Source organism: Acinonyx jubatus, chromosome A1 (genome assembly GCF_027475565.1).
Source record: "Acinonyx jubatus isolate Ajub_Pintada_27869175 chromosome A1, VMU_Ajub_asm_v1.0, whole genome shotgun sequence".
Taxonomy (NCBI): domain Eukaryota; kingdom Metazoa; phylum Chordata; class Mammalia; order Carnivora; family Felidae; genus Acinonyx; species Acinonyx jubatus.
In genome coordinates, this window is record NC_069380.1 from 3,905,035 (window position 1) to 3,928,710 (window position 23,676).

A 23,676-nucleotide genomic window follows, 5' to 3' on the forward strand; every position below is an offset into this window, starting at 1 on the left:
GGTGAAATGAATTAAACGCATTTTCCCCCGCCACGTTTAGATTAAAGACAAACACAGCGAACAGGGCCTAGCAGTCGGCCCTGCTGATTTGGCCAGTGCTGCCTCAAGGCCAGCTTTTCTTGTCAGTTTGCGTTTATGCTCCCTGCTCCCTCATCCTCTGTGCAAAATTTGGGCTTAATGGGAGCCTGAAGGGGCTTGAAATCAAAACATTATCCATACGTTTCAATAACTTTTCCCCTTTGTTTGAATGGCACTGACATGACATGAGCAAGAAATATTATAATCAGATGTGATTGACCAGTTACATGCCCTAAACTCAAAAATGAATACGGGCCAAAGTTTGGGAAGTTACTGAATTCTGTGTGTCTTTACTTAAAAAGGAACACAGCTTAAAACTCACCTGCTTTAACAATCACATTATCTTAATTAAATGTATTTTTATAACCCGAATTGTGTGTGAGCATGTTTGTGTATTTACACATACAGCTTATTTATTTAGTGTATTTCTGGAGCAGTGTTCAAACCTTTTTGTTCCTCATGTAAGTCACGAGTAAATATGTTTTTTGAATATTTATTTGAGAGAGTGGGGGAGGGGCAGAGAGAGAGGGAGAGAGAGAATCCCAAGCAGGCTCTGTGCTGTCAGTGCAAAGCCCAGCACGGGGCTCGATCCCACAAACTAGGAGATTATGACCTGAGCTGAAATCAAGAGCCGGCCACTCAACCGACAGCCACCCAGGCACCCCCGGCCATGAGTAAATATTTATATGTTCATATTTGAAGAAAGGGCTCGATATCTAACTGGCAAACTAAAATATAACAAAAGAGAAAAAAGTAAGTTCTTTTATATCTGACTGTTGGTCACCGTGTTCATGGAAACGTGTACTTCAGAGCTGTCTAATCACAGCCTTTTTTGGTAAAATGTGTCTTAACTTGTGCTGAACTGATACATTTCATCTTCAAGGTCAGAAGTGATGCAAAGGGGAAGAAATTTGCTATTCCAGAAACACCGTATTATAACCTGGCTAAGAACTAGTGATTGGTCCTGACTAATGGACCTGACTAGTGGAGTCATTGTGTGGTTTGATGACTGATCTTGAAGCGCACTTGCCTTCACTAGGGTCTTCAAGATCACCAGTGGTTTGCCTGAAAGGGACCAGACCTCTGCAAGTTGCTTCCATGCTTTTCTCCCTTCCTTTCCTTCCCCATCCCCCCTCCCTTTCTTTCTATCAATGCAGGCAGGAAAAATGTAGATAATTAGCAGATGGCAAGGTGGCAAAATGGGCAGGCAATCCACAGACCAAATCATCTGGATATATCTAACTGTTAGCCCATAACCTAAGCTTAACATGATTTGACCAATACATTCCATACATATCTCTTAAGTGTTTTCTTGTACTCAATGTAAATATAAATTTCAAAATGCGTAACATCAAATTTTTCATATTGAGATGTACATAAAAAAAAACGAAACTTTGTTTTCTGTAACAAAGAGTGGTAGACAAAAAACTTGCCAATTGAAGGTAACAGTTCCTCCGAGTCAAAGGTCTATGGGGTAAATATTCAATCAGTTCAAATGCTAATTAACGATCTAGATACTTCTGTCCTCTGGAGCCGCTCCCTTTGTCTCCCCTGCCCATGCCTACCCTAATCTTACCCTGCCGTGGGTGGATCACAGACCTGTACCCTGTATCCTGTTCCACTTCTTACTGATCTTTAAACATTTCAGTCAAATCAGCCTTCCAGACTTAGGGGTTGGGTTGCCTTAGGTTGGGTCGGGCGTTTCCTTGGGTTGAAACTTTCAAGTGATCATGGTGTGCCATCTGGTGGAAATTTAGTGTTTTTTCAGGCAGAGGCAAATGGTATTTCTCTGATCCATATATTCCCGGCTCTGTATCTATGTTTGACTTAGTCCCAAGGAGACTCTGATAGATTTTGCAAAAACAAAGCCAGCCTAGGCCAGTCTCCATCCTGCCAGTATATCAACTCTACCAGTTCATTTCTTTCCCAAAAGAAATCTTTGCATTTGTAACCCTCCTAAGCTTTAAAACAAAAACAAAAACAAAAACAAAAACAAAACCTCAAGGCTAAACATGCATTCTATTTTATGAACAGGTGGCAAATGAACATGTCATCCTTCCTTAAATCTGTCTTTTTCCCCCAAACAAGTGTGAGTTTTCACTAAAAAGAAGGCTTTACAGAGTTTTCACAAGTAGCATTTTCTTTTGGTGTGTAATATGCAGGGTGCTTAACCCTGCCATCTGAAACTACTACGTAGGGGTAGTGCTGTCTAATGTTTTATCCGTTTTTAGAGGATACTGATTTCGTAGACTCTCACTGATGGGAAGTTAATTTCCTTACTGAAACTAACACATTATTTCTGGATTGGTCAATAAGGCGTATACACTCTAGTGGGATTCAAGCACGACACGATGGTGCTTTATACTTTATTAGTTATATTTTCATGCAACGCCATTCAGTCAGTGAGGGATTCCTGGGGAATTATTTTTAATACTGTTTTTTTTGTTTGTTTGTTTGTGTGTTTGTTTGTTTCTTTACCTCATTTCAGATTAGAGTCTCCCACACGGAGTCTAAGCATGGATGCCCCAAAGGGTGTTCATATTAAAGCTCATGCTGGGAAAATCGAGGCCCTTTCTCAAATGGATATCGTTTTCCAAAGTAGTGATGGAATGGTGAGTTCAGTGTGCCAGCTCCTGTTGTGTATTTCCTGGTGATCCTCACATCCATTAAGGTATCGTTAAATTTATGGCCGTCTGTAAACCGACTGAAAAGAAGGCAAGAGACAATCGTGCATTTCAAGAAGAGCCAAGAACGGTTAGTTATTCTGTACTGGATCCAGACAGCATTCTTTGCCTGGTATCTGTGCTGTCCAGTCTCTTGTTATTTTCATCTGGGAAAGAACACTGCAGATTTTCCGAGCCACTTCCTGTGGATGCGGCTTCTCTCAATATGGCGGTCACTGGGAGCTCCCCATAAATGACAGCCACCAGCGCGTATTGCCTAGAGCGCTACGCTTTCTCGTACCAAATTAAGTTTGCGTGCAAGTTAAATGTGAAAAATAAGAGCTTTAAAAGCCACAAGAAAGATGACATCTGGAACTTCAAGTCCGGGGATAAAACGTCACCGACACAAGCCAAAGTTCATAACAAAGCAGTAGAGCGCTTGCTACTCCATGTTGATTGTCCTAGTACCAGATCAGTTCGCAGGTTACCTGTTTGAGTTCGGGGAAGTTAACAGGCCTCTCCGGACCTGGACCTGTCTTCTCATTTGTCAAGTAGGGAAAATGATACTTGCTTAACTAAGTCACAGACGATACCAATGTGATAATATGGGTGACGACATTTTTAAATTATGCTAATTTAATACTAACAGGAAGGGACAGTAGTAGCAAATGTAGACCATGGGAGGTGGCCCGTGTGTGTGGACGGGACCTGTCCAACGGCAGCCTGTCAGGAGGATAAAACAGGCATCTGGTGAAGCCCCTTCAGGTTGTAACTCAAAACGTTATGATGTCAGGAGCAGATAGATGCAAACATGAGAAGGCAAGAATTCTGGAACCTCATTACCACATCATAACGTGACTACATACTTCAACTGTATGACCCTGACAAAATACATACCGATTTTAACTTTGAAATAATGTCACTTGTTTCCATCAATGAGGTGTCATGTTTATCATTGCATACAGCCTGACTCATAATTGAAGTTGTTATCCCTTCTTACTGGGAGCTAGCTCTGGCCTCCCACAAGATATATTCCCGTAAAGACCAACGAAGATGAGCAAGGAACTGGTATGCGGACTACTGAGTGACTAGGGTTTGCTAGAAGAGCAGGAAAAAAATAACTAGAAAAGAAACATCACCAAGTAACCATGAGAAAGGAGAGCAGACAGAACCCAAAGGACTGGACAATAGCATGAGTAGGTTCCACGTTTAAAAACAATACAGTACACATTTCCCTTCTTTTCCTCTGACCGTGTCCCTGACCACAAGGCAAAGCTTTGCTTCTAATACTGTTCTGTGCACTACTTCACACAGGAGTGGCCAACTTCCCGAGAGTACAGACTGCACGCATCAGTTTATATATATATATGATCGGAGTCCATGAGGGCACCCGGATGGCTGAGTCGGTTGAGCGTCCGACTCTTGGTTTCAGCTCAGGTCATGATCTCATGGTTATGAGTTCGAGCCTAGCACTGGGCCCTGCACTGCCAGTGCAGAGCCTGCTTGCAATTCTCTGTCTCCCTCCCTTTATGCCCCTCCCGCCCTCCCTCTCTCTCTCTCTCTCTCTCTCAAATTAAATAAACTTAAAATTTTTTAAAAGTTAAAAAAATAAGATTGGGGTTTGTAGATAAGAGTATGTAAATAAAGAAGAGTCCAACCTTGTTTGCAAGGGAGAACATTCGGCCTGCCTGCGACACACCTTAATTCCTGCTAACAAGCGAGCGCCCTGGAGTGGGTGAGATTTGGCTACTCAAGAGGGTTCTTCTTTCTTCGTTCCCAGAATTTCAAACCTCAACTAATGACCATTTGTTTACATTTCAGTTTCAACTAGAATAGGAGCAAACACCCCAATAGCTTTTACTCACTTCCAGTTGGCGTTAATCTGTGTGTCTGCTGTTCCTCCACACCTACGAGAAGGCAGCAGGGTTTCAAATATTTTAGAAACTAGGGAAGGTTGGTGGTTAATCGGATGAATGTAATTGCCTCTTCTGGGAAAACAAAATCAACAGAAATCCCAACATTCACAGGTAAAAATTGTGAAGGAACACCTGGGTGGCTCAGTGGGTTAAGCGTCCGACTTTGTCTCAGGTCATGATCTCATGGCTTGTGAGTTCGAGCCCCGCATCTGGCTCTGTGCTGACAGCTCAGAACCTGGAGCCTGCTTCAGATTGTCTCTCTCTCTCTCTCTCTCTCTCTCTGTCTCTCCCTCTCAAAAAAAAAAAATAAATATTAGGGGCGCCTGGGTGGCTCAGTTGGTTCAGCGTCTGACTTTGGTTCAGGTCATGATCTCCCAGTTTGTGGGTTCGAGCCCCACGTCAGGCTCCATGCTGACCGCTCAGAGCCTTGGAGCCTGCTTCGGATTCTGTGTCTCCCTCTCTTTCCGCCCCTCCCCTGCTCGTGCTTTGTCTCTCTCTCTCTCTCTCAAAAATAAACATTAAAAATGTTTTTAAAGAAAGAAAATCTGATCATATAATGATCACCTAAGACTTAAGCCCCGTGCCTCATTTCATTTTCTATGCGGAGAAAAAACTAATCTGTTTGGAGCATTTGGAGATACGAGTTTCATGCTGTCCCGCTCATCCCACTGGACCACTTCATCTCTTGTTTTCTCCCAAACAGCTCGTGCTTGACGCTGAAACCGTGTGTTTACCCAAGTTGGTTCAGGGGACTCAGGGCTCTGCCGGCAGCTCACAAGAACTCTATGAAATCTGTGTGTGTCCAGATGGGAAGCTTTACCTGTCCGTGGCTGGCGCGGGTACGACGTGCCACGAAAGCAGTCACGTCTGCCTCTAAACCACCTGCATCTTCCACCGAACGCCTGCCTCGTGTCCGTGAGCTTTACGGTACCGACCTCAGGCCTTCACACTGAGCAACTTAACGTCCTATAAAACCGAGATGGTGGATGGGAAGTCGGAGGACAGAAAAATGTGCCAACGGAAGTAGGATGCAACTACGCGCTCTCAGAATAGTGTCTACTTATGAGACACAGACGTCTAGCAACAGCAACCAAGGAGATGTTTGCTCCACTACACTTATTTTCATCAGAACCGCTGCGACTTTTCCTTTTCTTTCTTGTAGATAATCTACAGTGAAAGATTGAATTGCTGTGTGGAATTAACTTAGGCTGTTCAGTTGTGAATATCTAATTCCCCACGGAAACAGCATTGGTCTAAATGCCCCCAAAGTTCAATGTGGTCCCATTATATCACTGAAACCCACGCACTCATTTTAACGCACAGCATGTCAGGTCTCACGAGAAAATCTTCAGGTTTTAAGGGGACTTAGGTGGATCTGATTTTCAACATGTAGTCAAGAGAATAAATTCTACAAAATCAATCATGTTTTCTTTATGCATAGTCAACAAGCAATAAAAATCAACCTACATTTTCACAAACTTCAGTTTGTCTTTTATGTCCTCTAATCCTCACTCCGGCATTCTGAGGTAGGTATCATTTTCCCCCAAGTTCCTGGTGATTAAAAAAAGGTTCAGCTAGGACAAGTCAGAAGGTCATATAATAGCCGGTGAAACGAAACCGAAACGTGAGCCTACATGTCAACGGCTGTTCTCGCTTCAAAAAACTCTGGCATATTGTCTCATTCCATCCAAACACCAACTACATGGTAACTGTAAATGGGATGATATTCATTTGACAAGTGAAGTAACCAAAGCCCAAAGGGGTTTTGTCGCCCACCAGGATCAGAGAGCCAGGAGGGGGTGGGACTCATAACTGCCCAGCCTGTGTATTTACTTCTGACACAACAGTAACGGACTGGCTGCTCCTTAGACTCTCTTCATTTTTGAAAATATGTTTGATACCAGTGGGTTGCACATGCCACTGTAGAAATCAAACAGGACACACTGAGCCTGTGAAAACGGGCTGGCTTTGTGTGAATGAATCGCTCGCTCATTTTGTTAAATGCCGGTCGTCACAGAGTGGTGGCTTTTTGGTTTTTTAATGTTTTGTATTGTTTTGTTTCGTTTTTGTGTTTTACCAGTTGCTGTAATTAGAATCTCCAAGTAGCACAAGACGTGGCAGGACCAACAGCATTGTAACTTCCTATTTATAGGATTTGTAACTATAAACACCAGTTCAGATTCATTTTCTGCACTCAGAATGGAGAGCGGAAAAGGGAACCCTGTTTCTAATATGTTAACAAGGTGTTCATCTAACAGTGTAGCCCACTTACAACAAATCCTGGATTTTCAAATTGCTATGTGCGTAAAAACTGGAAAGTACAGGGGCGCCTGGGTGGCTCAGTCGGTGAAGCGACCGACTTCGGCTCGGGTCACGATCTCGCGGTCCGTGAGTTCCAGCCCCACGTCGGGCTCTGGGCTGACGGCTCAGAGCCTGGAGCCTGCTTCCGGTTCTGTGTCTCCCTCTCTCTCTGCCCCTCCCCCATTCATGCTCTGTCTCTCTCTGTCTCAAAAATAAATAAGCGTTAAAAAAAATGGCAAGTATGGAGTGAAAATTACATGTGTCCTGGTTAAGAGCAAACTTGACTAGGACCGCCTGGGTAGCTCAGTTGGTTGAGCATCCAACTGTTGATTTTGGCTTAGGTCATGATCCCAGAGTCATGGGATCCAGCCCGGAGTCAGGCTCCACACTGAGCTGGATTCTCCTTCTCTTTCTGCCCCTTTCCCCCATTTGCTCGCCGTCTCTAAAAAACAAAAGAAAACAAAACAAAAACAAAAAACACAATCTCCAGTTTCGTAGGGGATGGGTGTTTTTAGATTTTAAATTGGTATTTCACCTTTTTCCATTTAGTTAAGTCCTGATTTTTTTAAGTTAATGTCTGCTTTCTTGTGATGACATTCCTACTGTCACGGTAAATAGTGTTGCCTTTGTTTTGTTTTGTCATATGCTCTCCTGCTCCCTGTTTGTGCAAAACAAATATCTTCAAGCTCGGTTGACGCAAGGTCAAGAAAAAGAATCAAGGAGAAAGTATGGGGGATAGAACCCTTTGAATAAAAGACATAAATTAGGTGTTTTTTCACTCTTTTGCTATCTGGAATCATCATGAAAGAGATTGGTATGGGTGGCTGCATTCTCCAGAGTGGTAAGGAATTTATCCTTGCTTAGAATCATAGCTTTTAGATAGGCAGTGTTCTCACATGTATTACACACACCTTTTTGAACACGTCAATGCAGTGTAATTTAAATTTTCATTAAAGGTGTAAGATCATGACGATGACCATCCCTAACGGACATACCTGATGAGTTATGTGCACGGATACTCCTGTATACCAAGTGGTTGTATGTAGACCATCGAGTGTCGATATGTGACCTCAAAAATAGCCCCTCATTTTCCATTTCCAAGCCAGCTGAGTGGACACGAGTCAGAGAGGTGAAGAGCAAAATGTTAGCTTTCATAGTAGAAACAATTTGATTTGCAGCAAGGTGGACTGGCCTCCCTAAGCCTTGACAGCTGCGTATCACAGGAAGCTCTCCCAAGCTTCCTGCCAAGAAGGCAGGATGTGGGCCCCTGCCTTCGGTAGCTGGCCATGCCCAGGCCAGACGGAGGCACCTGTTCCGAAGGCAGCCACATGCCAGGTAAGAGGAAGGGGTGAGCTGCACGTGCACGAGTCCTTCCGGCCCATCCACCCACCAGGTTCATCTCGGCTTTGGGGGTCAGCGAAAGAGCAGAAGCTGCTCCTTTCAAGGCAGAGCCAGCCCCTCACACTAAGGCCGTTAGGCGGTGTGAGCTTTAGTTTTTTGCCCCTTCCTTCCCCAGAACGCTTCCTACTCAGTGGTAGCAGTTTGCCCTACGTTAGGTTCCACTTCAGACTTGCTGTGGTTTCAAAACCAAACGCTTGTTATCAGGTAGAACAGGTTGCTCAAAGGGCAGCGCTAAGTAAAAGTCCATTTTTTACCGTGGAGACAGTGCAACTTCGATTTTGTCCTCTTAGATCCCAGCTTTGTGGTCAGAGTACATGAGGGTATTTCCCGAGCCACTTACCAACCATGAGAGAAAGAATATGCATTTTAAACACATAATATTTTTAAATAAAATCTCATGCTGGCTTTAGCATACGAGTAGACTGGGCTCTCAGTGCAGACAATTCTCACTGGTCTGTGCAAACCGACAGCCAGGATGGAACGCGGGCCTTCACGCCTCCAACACCTGCCCTAACGCCTGCGCACAATGCTGAGGGGCTGTTGAATGAGTGAATGAATGAATGGCACTACTTTCAGCCATATCTGCTCAATGGAAAAAGCTTTGGAAGCCAAAGGGTGAGGACGGTCCACGGGCAGACTGTCTCGGCTTGAGCCCCGCCTGGGGGAGTTGGCCGCCTGTGGTGTCCCCCTGCCCTCTGGATTGCACGCTCGCCAGCTCCCACAATCACGGTCACTTCCCGGAAATAGAGATCTTCATGTATGTGTATCCGTGCACCTTCTGGTCCTGGGTTCTCAGGTAGAACCCTGCTTAATGCAGGACTAATTAGAACCTGTCATCGGTCGTTTCTCCCAGCACAAATTTTAACCTTGAGATCTACAGCACGTCTTTAGTAGGGAAGATGTCCATGGGCACTGACGGGAGAGAATCCCACACACCTGCCTATCAGACCCGTGAACCCCTCTTTATTAAAACGATTTGTACATTTTGCCAGCATCATCCTTGGGCTCTCAGCGTCCCTCCCCCCCCCTCCCCGCTGCCTTTGAAACTGGTCTGCAGGGGGGTCTCCCTGAGTTCCCCGTGGACGCTGTGAACAGCTCAGCCTGCAGGGGGCGCTTCCCTCCCCGCCTCCCCACCCCCCTACCCCCCCTTTGGCAGTGAAGAACCAGCCCGCTCCTTCCTGGACCGCAGCTGCAGCACACGCAGGCCCAGTTTCCATTTTCCAAAAGGAGGAAAAGCAAAATAGGGGGAAAGCATAAAATAAGAAAATACAAACAGTAGTTCACGTCAAAAATTCCCTAACCCTGAATTTCAAAGTCCAAAAAGCTCCAAAACTCTGAACACTTTGCAAATGCGTCTGCGGCAAACTACTGGTGGCAAGATCTGCCCTAACTTAAGGTGAGGTTATTTATCACGTCTGCGCGTTCAGCTTAGTGTGAGTGTCCATCGGTTTCCCGGCAGGAATTTAATGTGTTTAAGAGCGCTACCCAACCCTGATGGGAATGCTCGTATTAACTTTCTAAAATCTGATTTCTGAAATAGATTTGGATCCAAGGGTTTTATATAAGGGATTATGAACCTGTTTTTTTTAAAAAAATAAGTATAGAAAAAGAACCCCAACTAACCTCAACTAGCATAATGGCCAGACAAGGTTTTCTGTGTAAATTTCAGTATCAAAAAACAGTAAAATATGTTCCAAGTGCTAAGTGTGAGTTTCAAAGGAGCAAGCTCTTCTCAGGACAGTTCCAGACAGCTAGCGATGCAGAATTTGCTAGGTAGCTCTGGTCTACCTAGCCTTGAAGACCTGTGCCTCAGGTGTTAATGATGAACATTTTCTGTTAGGGCTCAAGTGTAAATTAGCCCCAGACATGCGGCCCTCTGCTGGGGCAAGGTCAATATCAACTCGGCCTCCACCTATGGAAGAACCGTATTTACTGGGTCTACTTCCAAAGATACATATGTATATATGTACATACACCCATACTGTATATGTCAGCTAATCATATTCCCTAAAAAGGAAAAATGAAGTCTTAACAAAACCAATGAGCACCTAATAAACTCAGTATATATCAAGTACTTTATATTCAATCATAAAAAAGAGCCTACTAAAATGCTAATATAAAATGTAATAAAAAATTCTATCCTAAATATTTCCAATAAACATACATATATGCACATATCAAAAACTTTATATAGGAAGGTGCTAAGTTTGCTTTTCAGGAAATACCAGTTACAATAATTTCATATGTACATTTGCTTTATTAAAAGTATGGCACTTAATATAATAGCAGAAGTAATTACATAGCTTCACATCCAGAAGCAATACAATAGTGGAGGCACAAACATTCCTTATTACCAATAAAAGTAAAAAAGTTTTAATATGTTCCATAAGCCCTTAATCGCATAAAATATTATATTTAGCATCATTTACAGCCAGCACACTTATATAAACTAATAATTATCATTACCTCTCTTTTACGTTCTGCCAAAGAAATATGCCGAAGTGAATACAATATAGGAGGACACTCAAGCATGAGAAAAATCAAATGTCAGTTCTGAATCATTCGTGGGGAAAATGCAATAAACTGTCACAAGCTACTGGACATTGTCACAAGGATTTCACACTGATTTTTTAACGTCTTCAAAAGTAAAATCCAAGAAACTCCACTAAGTGCCATGTTGAAAGAAAAGCTTTGTTTTAACTGCAGCACCTTTAGACAACAAAAGATTGCATCCTGTTCAGTCACACTATATAAATTATGATATTTGTGGAAAATATGTACAAACAGAAAGCGAATGTTCTAACAGTTGACAAATGTCGTTTTGGTACGCAGTTCTTGGACGCGATATTAACATCTGGTGATGAGAACTGCCCCCGTTTTGAGTTTTCCAAACATCATCTTCATGAGATAAGGAGCCTGTAAACATAAGGTGTAAAAAACCACTTAAAAGAAAGATGTAAAGTGCACTCAGTGCACCCTAAGGAGTACTATGTGCATACTCTTAATCAAGTAATATTCAGGATTAAAATACTGTACCATTTTTTAAATGTACTATTTACGATGTAAAATTGCAACAAATTCATAATCAGATCCAGCTGATAATGATGCATCCAAAAGAGGAACTAATTAAAGAAACGATCAGCTCCAAAGACTTGATTCCCCTTGTTTGTTGAAACCAGTGATATGTCCAGTGTTTCATAAGCTCCTTCAAAAATACCGCGTTAAAAACATAAAAGATACCTCCATCCTGATCACGGACACACACAGACTCGCATCGAACAAACCGCTAAGCTTTGGTTACATAAAGTGCAGTTCAATAATGTGCCATCCTAGCCATTCAAACACATCTAGCAATTCTGCAGCTTACCATCTGCAAAATAATTTTCTTTTAAAGTCGGCTAAGGTCCTCTGTTGATATGCATGTTAACAACAACTCCAAAGTTCTTCCCAGACACCCCGCAATGTGCTTTACCATTCTTAAATAACTAACTGGCAATGAAGCCTAAGGACGTACAGCATTCATATTTGTGCTACAACACAGTCAAGGTCTGGCTCTGCTTTTTTTTTTTTTTTTCCTTTAAATACCTCACACCTTCTGTTGTATAAAATTTTCAAGTTTTATGATGATACAGGCGGTACATTCCATCACCCTCATAGCAACCTCAGAAGTGAACCTGTCGTTTGGGATCTGCGGGAAAGGAAGCAGATCAGGGTATCTTGTTTTTAAACTGTCTACGCCATAGGCCTCCAGCGTGTGGACATCATTCGTCAGTCCTTCAAGCTGCTGACTGTACTCCTCTATTTTCTGTGCGAGTGCGGTGGGCTTTACGTCTTTATCGGACTTCCCCCTCACAGCGTAGTCAGCGGCGATCAAAGCTAACTTGGTAGAGAGGTGACATTTGAAGCACACCCATTCATTGGCGTTTTTATGAAGGTCATTCCTGGCAGCTGAAAAATTTGCTCTGGCCTGTCTTAACCATCTACGCGCTTCAACCGGATTGCCAACTGACTTGAAAGTGGGAGGGACAAAGAACCTCTGAGAGTAAGTCTGTCCAGCTGAAGGTGTGCTTTTTTCCTTATTTTGTTGTTGCCTTTCAGATTTATGGCTCGTTGCTTCTTGATTCCATGAAGTATAAAATCTTTGAAACGAGTACTTGTCTGACTGAAATCGGGATGCTGAGGTTGAAAATGTTCGCCTTGAGGCTCTGTCTGCATTTTGATCTAGAAAAGTCTGCTTCTCTAGCCTGTTGATTTCGTTCTGCAAATGTTTAAAAACTTCATTAGCAATGTCATGATTCTCTGGATTTTTGTCAGGGTGCCATTTCAAATACAACCGCCTAATAATCTTTTTCCTTTCCGATTCTGGAAGCTTCCAAGCTTGCTCCACCACTGATGTCACTTCTTTTAAAATTTCTGGTAAAGAATTCACCTTGAGCTTTTTGGGGGACGGATGCTTCGAGGATGAGGTCTTTTGGCTCTCTCTGCCGGAGAAAAGAGGAGGAATGGTTCGTAGACCAGGGGCTAGGAACTCGGTAGGGCTGGTCGGTGTAGAAGGGGCACTGTCTCTGCTTTGAGAGCTTTCCTCGGGCCTTGAAAACTTATAGAGATCGAGAGAGCTAACTATTTTATATTCACTGTAACCAATATCAATCTGATAGATCTTTCCCAGAAAACTAGAATTATCAGCATCTTCTCTTTCAACTTCTTGTACGATAATTGCATACGTATACGTTGGCTGGTACGATCCATAGATATCACCACCTTCAGCATCAACAAGGTACCCAACGTATTCTCCCGGGTAAAAGACATTCATTGGATCCATAAGCAGAGTATAATGGATTTCAGCAGGTATTGGAGTGCCGGGCATCGGAAGTTCAAGTTTCGATGGTTCAGAAGAGTCGTATTTTACTCCTAAACTGTCAAGTTTCTCACTGATCCTGTAAATATCATTGCAACCTAGCATAGCAATTAAATACGAAGTGTCAGAGATCAGATTGTCCGTCGCAGACTTCAGCGTCATTGCCAATGCTAACAGGAAGTTAATGTCCTTGCTGTCTGAATGCTGTATGTATAGCAGAATGACCGCGTTGCCAAATCTCTTCAAAAAAGCGAAAGTTTCACTTCTGCTGTGGGGAATAGGGTTAAAACCTTTAACTCTCAGTGTGGTTTGAAGCTTTTCAAAACAGGACACTTTCAATCCTTCTCTTAGGGCTTTGCAAAGTCTTATGGCTTTTTCTTCATTGGCCAGGAAAGCATTATCATTTTCATGCTTCATAATTCTAATCAGTCCTGTGATGAACTGTTCCGAAGACAAGAGTAGCTGCAATCTTCCCTGAAGAGAACACAATGCTCCAAACTGACAAACTTTGGGAGTCTCCTCGTCTAGCTGTTCTTCAAGTATACTGCTCAGTAAACGAGGTCTAAGTTTTTGAGGAAAGAGCATTATCAATTTAGTGTGAAAGCCGTGGTCCTTCCCTAGGTAGCACTGGCTAAGGTCAACCAACATCTGCACGCCGATATTCCCCTGGATTCTACTTTTGTAATGTGGCGCGTCATCAAACACTAAGATGCTCGACTTCACCAGTCTGCCATCCTGGCTTGGAAGGTACAGCGCGAGGTCTCGGACGTTCTCGAGATCACTCCTCACCTTGACCGAATCATTTTGCAGACTCTTGAACAAGCCGGAAACTACTCTCTTAACCGTGCGCATTTCATTAGGATCTAACTGTTTTCCTTCAGAATTTTTGAATATGCGGCTCAACACTTCAACATATTGCTTTGTTGAAATAATATCTTCAGTACCTAGGTGTTTGAACAACTGGTGAAACGTGCCAAGTTCTAAAGGCAGCTTGTACAAGTAAGGTTTGAAATCGGATTCGTATTCTAGATTTATCACTACCTCCTCAGGCTTCAGGAGTTTCCAACCATCTTCCACCATTACAAAAGCAACACCCCGCAGCTGAAACCGAAACTCCCTTTTTTCTGCACTGAGAAATTCATATATGCTCCTTAAGACCTTTGCTCTAGTTTTTACCATCTCTTCATCCAATGTTGTTATGTTGCATATGTTTCTGCAGTTATTAATGACCTTATCAAGAGGAGGATCCAGGTTAACATTAAGCATACTTAAAACTTGTTCGAGCTGTTCCTGCGGACCAAGGTCACTACCTTCTTGTTCTCTGATGCTCAAGGGTGTGGCCTTCTCTGGAAGAATAGGGCAGGATGTCCATAAGAGCTGGAGCACATCACACTGCTTGAATTTGGGGTTTACTTGTGCCCCATTGAACTTTATGAGAGGAAGCGTTCCATTGACCTCTTGATATTGAGGATGAAACCTAATGAACTCTGCAGGGGCCCGCTCAGGACACAAGAACGGTATTAGAGAAAGTTCTTTCAGAAAATTTCCAGATAACAAATCCATTCGTTCTTGGAATATGTGATGGAGAAGGATATCAACTGTATTTTGCAGTGTTTCCTTAGACCAGTTTTCTGTATTAGCTCTCACGCTGATTTCCTTAGCAAACTGCAGCAACTGTTGCTGAGATAGGATGTACTTTAGTCCAATGTTTCTCAAGAATTCCACCCAGGAGGTCATAAACGTGGCTTGATTTTTGGGCTTTATAAGCTGTTCCAATTTTTTAAAGAAGTCCTTAGGAATAAACAATTTTTCGGGAAGCATAACTTCAAAAACTCGCACCGTTCTATCATAAAAATGTTTCGCTTGCTTTAGTCGACTGTTCGCATCGTGGATTATCAGTAAACTTTCCAGTTTTTCAAAAAGTTGTTCCTTGATCTCTGACAGTTCCTCAATACTTGACAGCCTATTCTTAAGATAGATCAGGTGCTCCAATTTTGCATCGTAAGAGAGATTTTCAATTTTGGGTAAGAGGTGCTTCAAATATACCTCAAGATCATCTACAGGTACACAGCCAAGCAACTCATAGAGTTCTTTTAGGTGTATTTTTTCTTCAAGAAATGCAGATGACGACGACTGTGTCCATTTTTCCACTTCAGCTGAAGGAATACTTTTTGTGAGCACATAGCACGTTCCAAATTTCGCGATGCTCATGTAGCGACCACTGATGGATTTGTAGCATGGAAGTGACTTTAAAATTTTTATGTCGTCTTGGGACATCAAGTGACTAAGGTTGCAGTTGAAGTACATCAGAAGTGCTTCAAAGTCATTTTCTACTAATTTTTCGGTTCTAAAGGTTGATGTTTGAACCATATAATGTACGGCCTTTAAAATGCTTGTGGGGCTCTCTATGTTTGCAGTGTGACGGGACAACAGAGGAACAAATGCACTGTCTTTGGAGCAGATTTTGTTCAAAGCAAGCTGGATACAGCCAGCTTTCATGAGCGCGTGAAAGACTTTATCGCTCTGGGCATTTGGAAAAACTGCAATGTGCATGAGACTCAGAGGAAGCAGAACATCACCTTCAGGGACTACAAGCTGGTTGGCTGAAACGGTGAACTTTGTTCCTGGAAGCAACGCCCAGTCTTTTAGGGTATCGACAACAATGTCAAATGTTGGTTGTGTTTCTTCTTGATCTTCTTTCACGTTTACAGCCTCGCTGATAAAATGCCACGCGTTCTTAAGCCAAGACTCACTTGCAAAATTGTCCTTCCACTTGGTACAGTTTTTGGTCTTATACTCACGAGGCAACACAGAGGATAACAAATCAGCGAAGCTGGAGATGTCAAACACTTTTGCAACCTTACAGTTCAATAAAATATTACTGTATTTCAAATATAACGTATTCATGAACAAGTCTTTGCGGGATGGAATCAACTCATGGTACGTTGTTAGAAACTTGGGTCGTTTTGCGTCAAAAGTCTGCAAAACACTGTCCAGTGTAATGAGAAGGGGCAGTCCCTCCACTTCAATCTCATTTTCTTCTGCGTCCTTGAAACAATAATCCACTAAAAGTTTCAAACTATGAAAAAGCTTTAGGTTAGTCTGCTGGAGACGACAAGGCAGCTTCCCAACGTGGCAATTAGTGTCAGGAGAAGAAAAGGTCATTAAAAAAGATCTAACATCAGCAGGGGTGACGTAACTAACAGGGATATCCGCATCTATAAGGCAGTGGTACAGATTGGCAGTTTCATCACAGTTATAAACCAAGTTGAAACCGATTTCTAAAAGGAGGTGTTTCAGTCTATAGACATTCTCTGCCACCGTCTTGCGGGTCGTGATGTTATAATCTGCATTCTTCAGGTGTTGCAATTCATCCTGCAGTAAGTTGTCAAAAAACGGTCTGGTTTTATTTGAAGTAGACATATTAATCCAAGTAATTATAACCGCAGAGTGTAAATCCGAGCCATCGATATTTGGAGCCCGTACAACAGGTAAAAGGCGTTTCATGTCTTCGTGAATGCAGCTGTAAAGTGCTTTCACTAGACAATATAAATCTGGTTGTAGGTCAAGCCTGTTAACTGGGAAAAACGATAAAAACTTCTTTAAAGTATCCTTCACCACATGAATCGGTGTGTTCTGCAAAACCGACAGTGTTGGGTCAGAACCAGGGAAATAGCGCTTTTTTAGCTGGATTAGCAATTCAACATATGCAGGAGCTATTAATGCTGTCATTAAACTGTTATTCCAGTCACTGCGAACACCAACTCCATTATCGTCCCGCCACAGATTTCTTCTGGCTGAATCTAGAGCAAAATGGCCGTTCACGTGGAACGGCAATCCCGTCTCTAAAGAGAGGGGCAAGAAACAGAAGGCCCTGTGGGGTTTTTTGTAGTTGTGAGTAATGCAGGCAGCTACTCCACCACGTGGAAAGAGAGTAATATCTTGGTTCTTGTGAGCCGATATAACGCTCTTAGACACTTTTTCCATACTTGAAAAACCCGACCTATTACAAATTAGCCACGTAGTAAGATTTCCTTCGGAGTCTTCAGTATCCATAGTATAGGTTATCTGTTGGACTGGTATGTCTTTGAGCTGTCTCTTTTTCGTAACACTATCGATTACAGATGCGTGAAACTGTTTCCTTTTCAGTCTGTCCCCGTCGGTGATTTTGCCCTTTACAGAATACAGCACATTCAGGGCTCCAGTACCTTTGTCTATTTCACAAATAGAAATCTTTTCCATGTGATTAAGAAACATTAAAAGTTCTGCCCCATCTGACCGCAATTTGTCCAAAAGGTTCTGGACCATTCTGTCTGATGACGGAACTGAAGAAATTTCCGAAACTTTTGCCATTTCTGCGTTACGAAGAGGAAATCTAAACATTGTGCAATTATCCAATTTAAAGTGGGTTCCCAAGTAAAGATCCAGGACATCTGAGAACTGTGTCCTAAAATCTGCATCCAAATCTCTAAACATGCGTCCAGGACTAACGGATGTGGCTCCTGGTGCATATCTGGCATGAGGATCAAAGATACACAGGATGTCATTGCCAGAAATGAAAGAAGGGCAGTCGGTAATATGATACACAGAATTGAATCCTATTCCGTACTGCCCAGTTTTACAGGGATTTCCTTCTTTGGTGCCTTTTCCAAGGTTCTGAATTCCCCTGACGTCATCCTCCGTGAAAGGTTGGTTGTTGTACACACAGAGCGCTGGCCCTTGCAGGGGGGCCCACTTATCATCAAATATTCTGTCAACTGGATGCTGTCTAGGATCAAACACAAAACAGATTTCTGTGGCCTTTGCATCATCGGCATTCTGAAGAAGTTCTTTCAACATTTCCTTTTCTGAAGGATAGGCATTAAGGATACTCTTGATTCTGCTGGTCAGCTTCTCTTTCTGCCCAAATTCCGTGCCAAGTGTCGTGAAACAGATGTTGGAGGCGTACCTCTCCAAGGCTTTGTGTCGCTTTGGGACTGCTCCTAGTTTCACAGCTACTTCCCTGGGTATATCAGCATGACAGTATTTCACGGTGGTGTCCTTAACTTTTATCCAGGGACAATCGTTGTAGCATAAAGATTTAGCAGGGAGAAGCTTAAGATTAGTATCTGGCAGTAATATTTTGCCATAATTTTTCTCACAAAATTCTTGTTTCTTTTCTCTAATGAGACTCCATATTCCTTCACTAATTATTCGCCGGCAAAGCTGAAAATTCTCTTCTGTTATTTGCTTTGTTCCTTTCTCCTGGTCAATAGATTCCAAAACAAGGGCAAAGTCCTCAACAGTAAATGACTGCCGCACGCCCACACTTTCGAAAAGCTCACGGAAATTGTTTTTGTATTTATTAGGCAGCTGATAAAGGTAGGGTGCTGCCTCGAAATTCAAGTGAAAAGACACTTTTTCTGAGTCAACATATGCATTCTCAACTAGAATGAAGCTAAAGGGCTTTAGCTTTTCAACAATTGACATCTTAGTGACCTCATTTTGCATCATTGCATCATGAAGGTATTTGTAGCAAGCATTGGTGATGTTCTCCTGGTACAATGTTATCCCATCGTCAACTGACTTTGCAACTTCTTTCAGCTGGTTCACAACCAGATCAACTGTCGGCTTCCTCAGTAATCCCAAAAACTCCTTAACAGCCAGTGACACCGAACCACACCCCCTGAAGGAATGTGAGTTTTCATTTAGAATTGGTTGCAGGAGACAAACTATATCTTGGTGCTCAGCCGTGTAGAGATCAGTTGCTGCAAACATGGTTTCGGGCTTAAAACTGTTACCTTTCCAGTCCAAAGAAAATCCTGCCGGCTTTGTCAGAAATGGAAGGAAGGGGATTGTTTGATATTTTGCAGCAAAATCCTTTGCCCTAGGATCCCTGATTTTCAGCTTTTCATCAATGAGACTTAACAGGATGCTACTTCTCAGACAAGCAGCAGCGTGATCGCTTTTATTAATTTCAGCCACTGACTGTGCACGTTCTAGCATGTCGTCCCACAGAATGTCATCTTTGGCCATACCTAACTGAACCAGCTTAATCAGAATAATAGGGTTAAGATAATCCTGAGTGGAGCCATAAGGAAAGCGTCCATCTTTAGTATCAAACAACTTGGCGACGCGTCCTTCAGGGTGGATTAGCCTTGATGGCAAAACCAGAGGATGTCCCTGCAAAGAGCAAGGGATACATGGGGTAACACGAAGAATTCCTGAGAACTCATCAATTTTCTCATTTAGAACAAAGTTCATTAAAGGATCTCTGAGCTCTGCTTCGATTTCTTGGATATTTGGGAAAAACACTTCAGAAAAAAACTGCTTCTCTGAAAAGGTATTTTCAAGCAGTATCTGTTTGCAGCCAGCTTCTTCAAATCCTGCTTTTACTGAAGAAGGAAGTTCAACAGCACAGAGGTTCCTTGACCCGGTCTTCTTGAGGTATTTCAAAAATATCTTGAAGGCTGCTGGGCCAACATCTTTTCTTTTAAGAATAGAGTCATCCAGAAATCTCACGTTCTTCATGGAAACCCACGTAGATCCGTCAGAGAAGACTTTGGTCAGTTCTTTCCCTTTTCCATGAGCTATATCTTCATAAAATCCTTGGCAAATGACAGAAAAATCATCATGGACTAATTCAGGATCGGGCCACACCGAGTAGTAAGTATAATCCATTAGCTCCCCATTAGTAGCCAGGTCGCGTAGGACGCTGAGGGCCTCCAAGTAAGCCCGCACAATAACATGCCTCATGAAGGTGGCATTCCATCGTCCTTTCGTGTCTGTCTTCCAGATTTCTTTTCTGTTTGAAGTAACAGCGAAACACCCATTGATGTGAACCGGCAATCCTGTTTTTATTCGTAAGGGTAAATAGCAAAACACTTCTCCCACGTGTGGCTTCACAGCCCACTTCTGGTCCTGGATTTCGGACAGCAGAACCCCCACGGCCCCACAGGGAACCAGCCCTAGTCTTCGCCCACTTTCATTCAGGGAAAACTTTAGAGCCTCTCCTGTGTCCATGCAGGTGCATATCAACCATGTGGTACACTCTACTGTTTTTTGAGGCAACTCATCTGACGGCTTTTTCGACTGGCCAGACTTAGCCATCTCGAAGAGAGCCGTTAGGTCATCCTCTGGACCTCTGAAAAGCGGTGACTGAAGATCAGCAATCCTCCTGAACACATGGTGAAATTCTTCAACTGTGACCTGAAGAATGCAAGACGACTTGGGGGCATCGGCAGGAAGCTTTTTATTACTGCTGCTGCAACTCTTCATGAGCCTAGAAGCTTCTTTTAAAACACTTAAGACAGGGGCACTCACTGCTTTGGAAGAGCAGGGGCTTTTCTTAATGATCACCGTATCTTGCGCCAAGCTGGGATTGCTCTCCTCGATTTTCAAGTACTTCAAATACATGGAGTTCACACTCTGAGTGAAAATGATAAGCCTGTGACCACAGAGACTAAATTCATCCACAAGAGAGTAAATATCTGCCGTATTGTAGCAGGTACTACTAACTTCACTCACTTTGGCTTCTTGTTGCGTTCTAAAGGACAGTCGGAAAAGAGTTCCATCGTAGCTGTAAGGGGCTTCTACGGTCAGAGGTAACCGACAGCCAAATACATCTATAAACGGTTTGAACTGATTGGGAAATTTCCGAAGTCTTTTCTGCTGTTTACTCCAATTAATCTTGATCCCAGGATTAGATTTGTCTTTAATGTGCTTACTGATGTGGTTTATGTTCGGATCGAACATTATCATGAATTCTCGACTCATAATGATGGGAATGTCAGTGATATGGTACACGGAATTAAATCCCAGACCAAATTTTCCAACTTTGTCAACCTCTTCCCTCTTTAAAGATTCTCCTAACCTAGTTATGTTCACAAAATCTGAATCGGAGAATTGAGAATTATTGAATGACCACAGAGCAGGTCCGTGGCAAGCCGCCATCCCCGGGTCTAGAAGATTCTCTCGAATGTCCATATTTCTTCGCATATCAATCATGAAACTGCATTCTGTTGCATTTGCGTCATCGGCATTTTGGAGCAGTTCTTTAAAAATATCTGACACTGATGGGTATTCTTCCAGAATATTTTTAATTCTTACAGTAAGCGGTTCTCTCTGACCTGACTGCTCAAATCCCATGTTCTCAGGATTGATCAGTCTTGTGCTGAGGCATGGAACTTTCAACCATTCTGCAGTCTTCATGGGTATGTCCTCGTGTACCAGAATGATTGGCTCCACAGAATCTTCCAGTAGATCATTGAGGTCATCAACTTTGATGTCACAGTAACAGCATTCATGAATTGGCTTCATGACAAGTTTAGAAGGGTTTTTGCTGTGATGTATAGGAACTGGTGTGTTGGGACTGGCTGGAATCTGATTGCTATACAGCCACCTGATGATATTCAACATAAGATGGAGATTTTGCTTGCTTTCCTGATCGCTGAGATCTTGGTCACTTTTGAGATATACCTTCTGAATGACTACGGAAATATGATCCGACGTCAACTCCTCTATCGAACCACAGACCTTAAACAGTTGGTGGAATTTTGCCATGGTTTTAGGCACACCGTGCAAATAGGGCTGAAGATCAAGATCATGGAATGGTTTTATCACAGCCTGGGCGAGGGGACAAAATTTCTTGCCAGTCCAAACCCACGGAAATCTTAAGGCCCTGAAAGCATCCTTCCCTTCATTTAAATGATCATGCATGAAACCGTAAATTTCCAGCAAAATATGTTGAAACTGATAGTAGTCCTCATCACTAAAGGTTTTCGAAGTATACCAATCAACAACAATTTTAAAGTGTTTTAAGACCGCACTGATGCTAGGTTCTGTGAAGATGCCCAAAGCTTTTTCCAAGTTCACATGGACGCTCTCAACAAGAGGAAGTGACGAGCCAACCAGGATTGCATGGGCTACATCACACATGTCTGGTGGGGCACAAAGGTCGCAGACATCTCCCTTCCAGACTAACGAGCCTGGATAGTTTGGTGGCCTTTCCTTGCAAGCTGGGACCCATTTTATTTTCTTCAGGGTCATCTTTCCTTCAGATGACTGCAACAGCGTATGATTCTTGTTTAAAACAAGTAAGAGTGTTTTGGCTTTCTTTACAAGAACCTCCTGATTTGGACAAGAACTGACCTGTAAGGCTTCGATTTTTTTTGCCACTTGCACAACATCAGCTTCTTCGAGGCTGGCTTCGTTTTTTAAACCAATCTGTCTTAAAGAGTGCAGGATATCTGGTGAGGTAAAAGCTGCGGGTGGGAAACAGGTTTCTTCTTCACTATAAAAGAGATCCTTTAGTACTTCTAGATCAGGATCAAAGAGTTCGCCGGCTGACACCATCCGATCCTGCGAAATCTGAATGAATTTTAATGGCCTTAACCAATCAAGCACATTCGGATTCTCGTTTTTAAGGGAGGACAGATTCTCAAGGGTCCATAACATAAGGCGTGTCAACTCATCATGTGAATAAAATTCATTTTCAATATCTTTTAAGATGAGCTTGAAGCAACTGGTGGTCTTTAACTTCTCTATCTTCAACATGTTTGCCAAGCGAATGGTAGCTTCGTCACTACTGTCTATGACTGAGAGAGAGAGTCGCAGATCTGGTGGAAGCTTGGCGGTATGGTGCAAGACCTTACAGCCTTTTAGTTTTGTATATGAGGAAATGCCCTGACCAGACAAGTGGTTAATCCGCTTGAATATTGGCAACTCCTGAATTATTCTTTTCTCTTTTTCACTGCTATCAGTTAAGGTAGCTAAAAACTTCCTCAGGGCATCTTTGTGCGTGGGAAGTAGCGAAGCTATCTGATTACACAATTTCTGCAGCGGTATCTTCTCCATTATCTGCAGCACAGCACTTGGTAACGGCGAGTGAATGTATTTTTTAACAAGTGGATGCTGTATGGAGGCATCTAATTTCTTAAGGACAATCCCTCCAAGTTTCTGTACGATATCTGCTAAAAATTCAGGAAGCTGTGCTTCGGATTCATCATCTAAAATGACTAACGATGGAGTCCTGAGTCTAATGAGCTCCACGCACGCCTGACCATCTTCTAGCGTAGTTCTGGGGATAAGTGGCATCTCATCAAACAGAGTCAAATCCTCTGAAAAATGTATATAGAGATTCTTCCAAACCATTTTAAGCCAAGAAACAGATGGGTGATTTTTGTCTTCATCAGATGGATACCACTGAACAATCAACTCTCGGCCAGGCCAGAATGTATTCATTACTTCTTTGATAAGACGTGCAAATCGTTCTGGATTTAGAAGCTGCAGCTGGGTACACGGTCTTCCTGTAAATCATACACAGAGATGTTATAAATACATACAACCCTACTCTAACTTGTCTAGCCTTCTAGTCTTACAGATTACGTAGTACTACGAAGCCATTTTTAGAAGGTTTAAGGACACTGTAAAAATGCGAACATTCAGCATAACTGGGCTAAAATAAGTTTTAAGTAACGAC

The 23,676-nt window shown here is 42.7% G+C and overlaps 2 protein-coding genes across 10 annotated transcripts in view; one reads left to right on the forward strand and one right to left on the reverse strand.

Annotated features, from left to right (window-relative positions):
• Window positions 1-6,135, forward strand: part of SGCG (sarcoglycan gamma) — a 132,305-nt gene extending 126,170 nt beyond the window's left edge. For 4 of the 5 annotated variants that reach the window (XM_053207394.1, XM_027064535.2, XM_027064537.2 and 1 more), the window contains exons 7-8: window positions 2,567-2,690; window positions 5,361-6,135. In XM_053207394.1, coding sequence (XP_053063369.1) covers window positions 2,567-2,690; window positions 5,361-5,534 — 298 coding nt within the window. In that variant the 3' untranslated portion in view covers window positions 5,535-6,135. The remainder of the gene's footprint in view (window positions 1-2,566; window positions 2,691-5,360) is intronic. The other variant, XM_027064536.2, reaches the window with a different exon arrangement.
• Window positions 6,136-10,596: 4,461 nt separating this feature from the next.
• Window positions 10,597-23,676, reverse strand: part of SACS (sacsin molecular chaperone) — an 85,439-nt gene continuing 72,359 nt past the window's right edge. For all 5 annotated transcript variants that reach the window (XM_027064541.2, XM_027064538.2, XM_027064539.2 and 2 more), the window contains one exon: window positions 10,597-23,503. In XM_027064541.2, the coding sequence (XP_026920342.2) occupies window positions 11,946-23,503 (11,558 nt within the window). In that variant the 3' untranslated portion in view covers window positions 10,597-11,945. The remainder of the gene's footprint in view (window positions 23,504-23,676) is intronic.